Consider the following 11,736-nt stretch of genomic DNA (forward strand, 5'->3'; position numbering starts at 1 on the left):
ACTCTACAACATCTTATAACAAGCCCAATGAACCAATGATGGGTCCATTATGCCACCCTGTCTTTCTAATTATACCATCTGAATTTCCATCTTTATGGGGTGTTTGGCAAAACAACTTCCTTAGATTGACCCCTATCTCAATTATATTCATCTCCACCAATAAATATGAAAAAAAAATCAGTTTTTCTTACCATTATTCCAAATTCCCAGAATGTTAGCAGTGACATCGTGAAGAAGCCCACCCGCATAATGCCCAGTCCTCTATATAATCTTCCTTGGTGTTATTAGTAGTGTAGGTATGGACTTAGGCCAAGGATAACTTTGTCGACAGTTTTGAAGGCTTCTGTCTAACATTCTGGAAAGTAGGTATCATTGGACTTTCCCTCTGTTTTGTTTGTGTGATTAAAAATTAGCAGTGATTAGTTGTTGCAATGAATGTTGAGAATCAGGCTAGAAGATTGTTAGAATTTAATCCAAGCAAAGTGCATTCTAAGGTCCATGTTATAGAGGAAAAAGAACTTGGGCAAAGTCCAGAAATATAGAATGACAATTATCATAATCAGAGAGCAAGTATCTGGTTGGTGAAATTCCAGAAATCTCAGGAATTACTTTAGAGAGCTTCCATTTTGATATGGCTTCTGATTTTGTGGAAGGTTTAATCAAACAACAAATATTTATTAAATGCCTATTGTATTCAAACTTTGGTGTCCACTTTTTTCCAACTCTTACCTGTGGCTCCAAGAAGCTGCATCATGTGCAGCAGCCACATTCCAGTAAACTATCTCAGCACATGGGCTAAACCAGGATGAGAGTAACTCTGACAGGCCTCAAATCTGTCGGTGAATACTTACGTGGCAGGGGTAATTCCATGATCCGGAAGGTGGTTTCCCCAGGGTGAGACTTGTCCTTTGCACTCTAGATGGGCTGACCACTGTGATTTCCCCAAATGAGGGAAACTCGACTGCATCATTTGTGGTAGTGGGGGACAGCATTCATACTCTCCTGTGCTTTTCTTTGATTTTAAATAAAAGATTAAAAATTTAAAAAATAGTAATTAAAGAAATTGGTCAGTAAGTAAGGGGGATCTCTACACCAAGCATATAAAGACCTTCCCCAGAAAAATGGATAGATGAGAAGAATTTTTCTTCTAATGACCAAGAAGATGGCCAACAGAGGCACTGTGGTGTTTAGTGCCTGATCAGACACTGAAGATGCCAAGCTCATCCACTACATCCACTACATTTTGGTCCATTGTCAGTCTTTTGTCCTGCCACTGGACTTTGATGACTTGGGAAGAGAGAGTGAGGCTGATGACTTTGTACAACTTAGACTCAATTAAATCCAATTCATGTGAAAGTCAAGACATCTTTCCTCATGTCATTGGTCCCATTAGAAAAACAAAGAATGAACAGCTGTGTGTCAGACACTGTACTAAATACTGTGGATAAAAAGTAGAAAATAGAATAGTCCCTGGTCCCAAGGAGCTTGTTTTCTAGTAGGGAAAATGTATACATAATAATACAAGGAAAACAAAATAGAGATAGAAGATAGATAGATGAGAGAGAGAGAGATAGGTAGATAGATAAGTAGATATAGACAGATAGATAAATTGATAGATAGATAGATAGATAGATAGATAGATAGATAGATAGATAGATAGATAGATAGATAGATAGATAGATAGAGGCAGAGAGGTGGCACAGTAGATAGTGTGGTAGACCTGGAGTCTGGAAGACTCATCTTCTTGAGTTCAAATCTGGCCTCAGACACTAGCTGTGTGACTCTGAGCATGTAAATTAACCCTCTTTACCTCAATTACCTCATAAAATGAGCTAGAGAAGGAAATGCCAACCACTCCACTATCTTTGCCAAGAAAACACAAATGGGGTATCGAAGAGTCAGACCATGACTGAAAATGATTGAACAACAACAACAAAAATAGTTATAAAGATATATGTGTCCACCTAAATCTTTCTTTCTATCTATCCACCCATCATCTTTAGGTTTTAAAAGTGTTTTTACATATTTACTGCATTTGATCCTTTCAATAACCCTATGACAGAAGGAATATTATTATAACCTGTTTAAAAGCGGAGAAAGCTCAAAGCTTGAGAGAGTCAAGAATTCGACCAGGGTCAGGCATTTAAGGTAGAATTCAAACTCTGATCTTGTGGCACCAAATCTAGCACTCTATTTACTATGCCACCTCTCTGGATCAGAATCATCCATCTCACAATCACATTTATACTTTTTGTTGTTGTCATCATTGCCACTACTTTGTTTTTGTTTGCCTAAAACTTAAGATATAAGATAGCATATAATTCAATGCAACTTACATAGGAATACACAATGTTTGTATCCCTAGTGTATCTAAACTGAAAAGTTATGTGACCGATTTTTCTTTTCTTATCAATGGCCTCCAGAAAATTGGGAACCAGAAGTAAATTTTTTAAAATTCTGAACATGGTCTGACCAAGCATAATTAAGTTTTACTAAAAGCTTCCCATCCTTGGGCCCCTAAACTCTCTTAATATTGACTTCATAAGAATTGCTTTCACCAACGACCCTAAGCTCAAGAGCCTTGGAAATAGAAATGTTTTCTCCCAGCCCTACCTCCGACACACCTCCACACTTGTTTCCAGCTCAGGCTGCATAGCTATTGAATAATTGACATACATACACACATACACACACACACACACAAATATCAGGCCCAAGACCCCTAGATACAGTGGTATCTCCAAGAGCACCAGTCTTGTTTCCACCTTTCATATGTACCTTCACCCACCTCTCTCCCATAGCTTCAATAATCTGCAGCATGTGCATTGGCCACATGTTAGCAAACTATTTCGGCAGATAAGATAAACCAGGTTGAGGGTAAATAAAAGGCCTCAAAACTGTTGGTGAACTGAGGGATATCTACCCGCAGCAGGTGAAGATTTTCCTTGGCAGAATAGGCCAATGAGAACAATTTGTTTCAACACCCCTGAAGGCAGATGAAGCAGGAGTCATGAAGCATTTAGAATTTGATCAGGAATCAAAGAAGTCAAGGTCATTCACTGCATCCTGGGTCACCACCAGTCATCTAGGCTTTTGCCTTGCCAGTGGACTTCAATGACTCAGGAAGAGAAAGTGAGCCTGATGACATTATACAGTTCTATTTTGCTTAAATCCAATTTATATGTAAGTCAAGACATCATGTGTGATGTCACTCTTCCTCTTTGAAAATGAAGGATGAACAACACTATGGTGATTATCATATAAAAATACTTAATAGATGTTTTATCAATTCACCCATTTATGCATCTATCCATCCATTCATTCATCCATACATACATCAACCATTTGTCTATGCCTTCCATGATGCTTGCTTGCCACATAAAAGCTACTTAATAAATGCTTAGGGAGAGCTAGGTGGTGCAGTGAGTAAAGTGCTGAGCCTGGAGTCAGGAAGACTCATTTTCATTAGTTCAAATCTGGCCTCAGACATTTACTAGCTGCGTAAACTTGGATGAGTCACTCACTTAACCTTGTTTGCTCCAGGTCCTCATCCATAAAATGAAATGGAGAAGGAAATGGCAAACTACCCCAGCATCCTTGCCAAGAAAACTACAAATGGGGTCATGAAGAGTCAGATACCACTAAAATGACTGAGCAAAATAAATGCTTGTTGAAGTGAGGTTTTGGATTAGAACCCAGCTGGAAAAAAAGTGTCCTCTTCTAAATTGGAGGACCTTAAAATATTTGGCAAGAAGCATAAAGTATATGTTGTGTTGGGGAGGAAGGATTTTAGTTCACTGAACCTACCATATGGCACTATGGTATTGATGGCACAGCTCTTGTGCAAAAGTTAGAGACAAAGGGCTGCTGATCAATAATTTTGTAAGGCCAAGGATAGAAGATTAAGAATGGAAGATTTTTAAAGGAGTTTCCCTAGGTGTGCTTTAGTTTAATGTATTGGAAAGTTGCCTAGTTATTTCAGTTACCTATGAAAGAAATGGATTAATCAAGAAGAGAAAACAATACTTTTGTTCCTCTTATTAATTCTCTTTCTCAAAAACAGCTTTTACATATATCCTCCTCTTTTCTTACTGCTCTCAGCATCTTCTTGTCTTTTATCTCATCTAAACTCTTTACCTCATAATGTATAGAAAACAAAATGTTATTGACCAAGAGTTCTTTCTCCTGGTCTCCTCATATTACTATCCATTGACATCACTCCCCCTCACTGCTGACTCCTTTCCTCCAATTTTTGAATAATTAGGTAACCCTTCTTTCTAAATCCAACCCTCCAGCATATGATCTGCTTCTTTTCTTTTCTTCAGCAGCACATTGCTTTCACTTCTCTATAATTCCCCTATTCTGTGTTTTTCAATCTCTACTTGACTACAGCATCCTTCTGTTCTGCATGCAACCATTCCCATAGCTGTCCAGCCTAAAAATAATAATTTAAAAATCACAACATGTTCTTTTTTTCTTTTTTTTCCCAGGGCAATGAGGATTAAGTAACTTGCCCAGGGTCACACAGTTAGTAAGTGTCAAGAGCCTAAGTGAATTTGAACTCCGGTTCTCTTAAATCCAAGGCCAGTGCTTTATCCACTGTGCCACCTAGCTGCCCCTGAAAAATCACAATACATTCTAAAATTTCTAGAATCTCTCGTCCTCTGTCTTCTACATTTCTTTAAAAAAATCCCTATTTTCAAAGACACTATTTCTTCTCCAATTAGTTTTTTTTTTTAAATCTAATGAAATCTGGCTCCTGACCTCATTGATTAAGTGAAACTGTCTTCTCCAAAGTTATACATGATGGTCTAATTTTCAAATTGTATGTCCTTTTCTCACATTTCATCCTTCTTTGCCTCCTGGCAACTCACAGGACTGTGGACCACATTTTTAGCCTGGACTTCCACTCCTCACTGGATTTTGGGACCCCAGCTCCCTCCTGATTCAATTCCTACCTGTGTGACCACACCTCAATATCCTTTGAAAGATCATCATTCAAGTCATTCTCACGGTTTATGTCCCCTAGGACCATCTCCTATGCTCTTTTCTTTCCCTCCTATACTCTTATTTGGTGATTTCATAATTTCCTACAAGTCCATTTGTCATCTTTCTGTAGATTCCCAAGCTTATAGAACATCCAGCTTGAGTCTCTCACCTGAATTCTAGCACTACTTCATAAACTGTTCCAAAATATATGTCCCATAAACATTTTCAACTCAATATATTTGGCAGTCCAACTTTTTCCACCTACCCCCAAAACATACTCATTTTCTGAACTCCCTATTGTCAAGGGCAAAACCATTCTTCCAATAAATTCAGTTGTAAAGTTAGTGCCATCCTCAACTTTTCACTCAATCAAAGGACAAATCTACCCAGTTATGAAATCTTATCTTTTTAATCTCCACAACATAGATCTATTTCCTTTTTACTACTCATACAGTCACTATCCTTTTGCAAGCCCTCATCCCCTCATGCCTGAAATATTACCGTCACCTGTTGCTTAATCTCCCTGCCTCAACTCTCTCCCCACTACTCCAGAGGCCGTCTTCCATTCAGCTGCCAATGTGATTTTTTTCTGTAGGTTATTTCTGATCATGACACATCCCTCCCAACAACCCCTCCTCAATAATCACAAGTTGATCTTATTACCTCTAAAATAAAACAAATAAATAAATAAAACCTCATGTTTGGATTTGAAAGCACTTCCAAACTCAACTGCTTCCTATGTTTTTTGTCTTCTTATACTATACTACCCTCCAAATATTCTATAATTCAATATTACGGGACTACTTGCTGTTCTAGCCATACTAATAACTTATGAAGGAGTATTCTACTGGTACTATATTTATTCTTTGACTAAAACTCAAATTTTGAGCCGAGGAGGGCCTTGAACCCTCAACTGCATTAGAAAGCCATTTCACAGATTCATGGCTGGAAGGCAGCACCCTCTCTGCTACCCTCAGTAGAGTGCTTCTTTGTTTAACCTGAAAAAGACTGCTTCCTATCATTGGCATCTGATCTCCTCTTCCCTTTATGAGGAGTAATACAATTTGGATCACTACTTTCTTTTTATGGATCTCTACTTTTCATTTTTGCTCTCTGATACTAAAGTTTTAATTCCATTTTCTATGCATTTCTTTCAGAAATCTAAATTGCTTCCTGAATTATCTGAGCATGCTTACTGGTCGTTGAACAAATCCTATGTTTTCTTCTCTTTCCTTCTCAGTGAAATCAGCTATCTTTGTGTCTTCACAATTGCCATTATGAAGAAAATCCAGTTTTTTGAAATTGAAGCTGTGAGAAACCCAAAGAACTCTCACATCTTCCATTGCCATGGAGTATCCTTCTGTAATCTCCTTTACAAATAGGCTCTATGGCCTAGCGCCACCTTCCACTGAGCCAGGTCACCCCATGATCGTTCACCACAGCCCACTGACTGATAGGGGCTGCTCAGGAGCTGCCCCTAAGGTTTACATAAGCACAAGAAGAAACAAGCAACATGGCAGCAATCCTGTCCATCAGTTCACTCGTAGCAAACAATGACTACTACCAAAGATGTCTGAGTTCCACTTCCAGCAACAGTTCCTGTGGAAGTGCTGAGTATTCTGAGGAAGTGATCCCCCACCATCCTGATCTTCCCAAATCAGACCCAGGCCACTGGTGGGCGAGCTTCTTCTTTGGGAAGTTGAGTCATCCATTCATGACAACTGTATTGGAATCCCCAGAGCACTCAAGAACTTTCCAGGTTGCTCATGGCATGTTCACCTGTGACTTGGCTCAGGAGGCCATGAGGAAGCAGTATGTCAGCAAACCCAGCGAAACCAACACTGGGCCTTCTGCATGAGCAGCAGCACCCTCTGTGCTGCTCTCCCACTTCTGAAGTGTGCTGGGCATCAGAGCCCATTTCCCCTTCCCTCCCCCCTCCCTTTCCCTCTCCCACCTATTCCCTTAGAATAGACAGGCTTCTTAAGTGTAGAAGTAGTTGTGTTGTGTGTGTGTGTGTGTTTTTTTAAAAAAGGAAAACAAAAGCAAAACACCAAAAACAAGTAAAAGAAAAAACACATCATTTGTTGTTTTGTTTTTTGTATCCAAATCACCTGTGTGCTTACCAACAGCCTCAGTAACTTTGTTTACCTTGCACTCAACAGAAACTTTGAGCAGCCTTAAAAAAGAAAGAAAGAAAGAAATTGAAGCTATGAGATTGTACAATGAATTGATATCTGGTACTGGAGTCAGGGAGACCTAACCAAGTCTGGTTCCCGATTCAAATACAAGGAAAACTAGCTCTTCTGTTGGAGGGCATGCTGAGCCCTTTGTACGGCTGCTCTTTCACCTTTTGTGTCCATCTAGAATTCAATTTTTATCTGTGTCTCTAAGAAATAGAATGTGCAGTGGTCACACCGCAGTAAATCATTTTGAAAGGTGGGCTAACCCAAGTTGAAAACATCCAAAGGGGCCACAAACCCATCAATGAGTTTGGGTTTACCCCAAGCATATGAAGACTTTCCTTGGTAGAATGGGTTCTAATGGCCATGAAGGCGGATGAAGCAAGCACCGTGGAATGATTGGGCATGGGTTTCCTAAGACAGTGAAGATTCCAAGGTCATCTACTGAATCCTGGGACATCATCATTCATCCTGACTTTTGTCTTGCCATCAGACAATGAATATTCTGGAGGAGAGAGTGAGACTGATGACTGTGCAGCTCTGCCTCACTTGGATCCAATTCAGGCATGTCACGATTTCACCCTGTGATGTAAGTGGTCCTCTTTGAAAAGGAAGGACATCCAAAAACAACACTGGCCAAGTCATTTTACTTCTGTCTGCCTCATTTTTCTCAATGGTAAAATTTAGATATCACCTATTTTTTTTCCAGATTCTTATTAGGATCAAATGAGATACTTTATAAAAATAATTTAGAATAATACCTAGGAGGGAATAGGTGCTTAATAAATGTTTCCTTTCTTTAGATTTATATGCCCTGTAGACATTTAGTCCATTGCATCGACCTACCACCCTTATAAAACATTTTTGAATCTATTTACCTGAACTCAGGCTCTTCATGTATTTTCTCTCCTCTATCATTAGGTCTAAGAGAGTGGACCCCTACACTCAAAGGATTCCTATTATTTCTATACCAGGAAACTATTTTTCCTTCTTAGTGAGAAACAAACTGAGAATACAAGTTTTTTTCTTTCTTTCTTTCTTTCTTTCTTTCTTTCTTTCTTTCTTTCTTTCTTTCTTTCTTTCTTTCTTTCTTTTTTCTTGTGGGTTGCTCCAAATTTTGACAGTTGAAGTTCTCACTCATTTCCTACCTGGCTAATGATTTTCAATTTCTCTACCAAATCAACAGTAACCTCATCATCTTGAAAAATCCAATCAGCCTTTTTAATCACACCTCGACAATACCCACTGGCCTTGGGACCCCTCTGGGTGGGGGATGCAGTGAAAAGCTCCTCAAACCTCTATTTTGGAATAGTCCCTCCCTCCATATAATCCTTTTTTTCCAATGACTGAACAGTTTTGAAGTTTTTCATTAAACCCCCCTGCACATGGTGTCTCCCCTCTTTCCCACTCAGATTTTCACATTTCTGATATGAATCATTTTCCCTGAATATATTGTAAAGGGGCTAATAGTTAGTCCAGTGCAAAGAGTTCTGGCCCTGAGCTCAAATTTGGCCTAGATTCTTACTAGATTAGCTATGTTATTTTGAGGAATTCAATCTCAGTTTGTTTAAATGTAACATGACAATAATAACAGCACCTACCTCTCTGGGTTCTTATGAGGAATAAATGATATTATATTAATAATGTGTTTAGCACAGTACCTAACACACGGTAGCTGCTTTTAAATAAATGGAAGGTATATATTTGTTATTGTAACTTACTTAAGGGTAGGGACAGTTTCTTCTATTGATATTTGTATTCCTAATTCTTAGCATGTTTCTTAGCATATATTAGGTACTAAAAAATATTTTTTTTCATTGACTGACTGACCACTAAGTCAAGACAAGAAGTCCTTTGTCATCTGCTTTTGGCAAAGAGGGAATGCAAGTGGATAAACTATGCCCTCCCATTGCCACCACAGCATACTTCTGTTCCATATTTTTAATGTTTCCCAAACTCATTATCTATTCCCATTTCCCCCCGGGTGGTCTATAGTGTATTCCAGTGACCAAATCATCCTTGTTTCTCTCTTCTTTTGTTTTTGCCTAAATATTTTCAGAAATGCTTCCCTCTCCTCATACCTGGATTTCTTCCCACAAGTATATCTTCTTAATATGAAATGTTACCTTATTCCCTCCTTCAGTTGAAGATAAGTTGTCAATATGAATTGGTAGAGGGAATTTCCTTAACTGGGAGTTTGCTACATCATAGAAATCCAAATTCTATTCCCTATGTTAAGAAAGAATAATGTTTCTTTCCTTTGTATTCTCTAATCTGTATCACTTTCAATACATAAAACTGGACATATCTCTTCTTTATTATTCTTTAGGCAAGAGAAAACGAATGTGTCATGGGCTACATTTTATTCATCTGGGAATCAGAATTTTTTCCATGCCACAATTTGGACATGTAGAAAACTACAGAAAATCATTCACTGAGGCTATGTGAGGTGCATTTGGCTATGCAAACATAACAAACAAATCTTCCCTAATTGGTGCCTTCATAGACACCACCAAGTGTCTTACATTGGTACAGAGAAATGACTTTTTCCCCTCCTCTTCTCTTCACTCCACCCTTTCTTCAGTATGTTCTCCAAGGGAGGTTATTTTGATGGGAGACTGTAATTAGAATGGCAGTGAACCATTTGAGATTTGAAATTATCCTCCTGGGAAGCTTCTCTTCAAGAGCTTTTTGGCTAAAAGTCAAGCCTAATCTTTGTTGAGCTCAACTGGGTATTTTAACCTTAACATTTTACACAATCATCTACAAAGTACCAAGACTTTATCTTACCACACAGTACCAACCTTGTCTTAGAAAAAAATTGAAGTGCATGAAGAAGGAAAAAAAAAATATGTTTGCCCACAAGGTTTTTGTTTCAAACATGTAAACAGAAAACTTAAATTTATAATAATGATGATAACAAAAACACTGTCTAGCAGTTCTAAAAGACTAAGCTCTGCAAAGCATTTTTGATGTTAACAATAACCAAATTTAAATAGGTACAATTATTATTCCCATTTTATTTCATAGATAAGAAACAAATGATAAAAGAGAATAAATTACCCAGGGTTAAACAGCTAGGAAGTAGGGGGGGGCAGAATTTGAACTTGAGTCTTACTGACTCAAAGTACAACTTTCCATTTTGTACATAGCTTAGCTTTCTTAACATATGTTGAAAATAAAGTATATTTCAACTGGGGAATATTCTCCTGAAGTTTTGTTAATTTTAGTTAATCATTTACCTGCAGTATTATGGTATATTTGATAGAGCATTAGGTGTGTCAGTCGGGCCTGGGGTCTCATACTCCAGCTTATGATTAAATGTATGTGGGAAAGTCAATTAACCTCTTTTAATATCAGCAAAAAAATGGGGAAAACAATAGTCCCTCACCACACATTAAGAATTACAATAATAATAATAGTTGGTTTTTCTATGTTTGGCATTTATATAGCCATTGAGGATTGGTGAAATGTTTTGCAAATATCATCTCATCTGATCCTCACAATTCTGGAAGGTATTTGTTATCATCAGCCTTTTTTAAGGTGAGAAAACTCAATCACACAGAAGTCAAATGACTTATGCAAGGCTACACAGCTATAAGTGTCTGAGGCTCAATTTGAATTCAGTTCTTTCTGACTTCAGTTACATTGCCCTATCAGTTCCACCTACCTGCCCTAGAACTTTGGAGAAATATTTAAATGAGATTCATAATCACTCAAGAGTTCATACTAACACTCCACTCTGGGAAAATCAAGCTGATTAAAAATAGCTATTGTCGGGGCAACTAGGTCGCACAGTGGATAGAGCACTGGCCCTGGATTCAGGAGGACCTGAGTTCAAATCCTAACTCAGACACTTAACACTTACTAGCTGCATGACCCTGGGCAAGTCACTTAAAACCCCAACTGCCTCACAAAAAATAAAGCAAAAAAAAAAAAAAAGCTATTGTCCAGCTAGACATTGTGCACTTGGATGGATAACATATAGTGATCACCCATTAAGATTCTATATCTATATGCACAAACATTTATTAAATACCTCCTGTGTGCTAGGCACTTTGCTAAGTGCTAGGAATATAAGTAAAAGAAAAAAGGGGAAAAAAGGAAAGCCAGCTCCTGAACTCAAGCCATTTCCTTAATTAAATCTGATCTTTAAAATAATAATTTTACCTCTATTTAGTAGAAGACAGGTGGACCAGTGGATATAGCACATGGCTTGGCATTAGGAAGACCTCAGTTCAAATCTGGCTTCAGATACTAGCTATATGAGCTTTGGAAAGTCACTGAATCCTGTTTACCTCCATTTACTCATATGTAAAATGAGCTGGAAAAGGAAATGGCAAACTGCTCTAGAATCTTTGCAAAGAAAATCCTAAATGAGTTCATGAAGAGTTAGACACCACCAAAATGACTGAACCCTGCCCCCCACCCATTTAACAGAGTGACTTGAGTTCATTGTTAAGAGGAAGTATTCAAAACTAGACACATTTTCTAAGAAGATAAATAAACTTTGTATTTTTGAAATAGAGGTTACATTATCTCTTATCTATACTCACAGGCTGATTTG

At 38.1% G+C, this 11,736-nt stretch overlaps 1 protein-coding gene and 1 non-coding gene across 2 annotated transcripts; both read left to right on the plus strand.

Annotated features, from left to right (window-relative positions):
- The first annotated feature begins 843 nt into the window (after nt 1–843).
- LOC122745060 lies at nt 844–1,007 on the plus strand. Its single transcript, XR_006355353.1, has one exon. It is a non-coding gene; the product is annotated as a U1 spliceosomal RNA (small nuclear RNA).
- A 5,495-nt stretch (nt 1,008–6,502) lies between these two features.
- Nucleotides 6,503–6,847, plus strand: LOC122739699 (pancreatic progenitor cell differentiation and proliferation factor-like). Its single transcript, XM_043981349.1, has one exon. It carries the CDS (start codon nt 6,503–6,505, stop codon nt 6,845–6,847), a length of 345 nt encoding a protein of 114 aa, XP_043837284.1.
- Nucleotides 6,848–11,736: the final 4,889 nt, after the last annotated feature.

Source organism: Dromiciops gliroides, chromosome 2 (genome assembly GCF_019393635.1).
Source record: "Dromiciops gliroides isolate mDroGli1 chromosome 2, mDroGli1.pri, whole genome shotgun sequence".
NCBI lineage: Eukaryota > Metazoa > Chordata > Mammalia > Microbiotheria > Microbiotheriidae > Dromiciops > Dromiciops gliroides.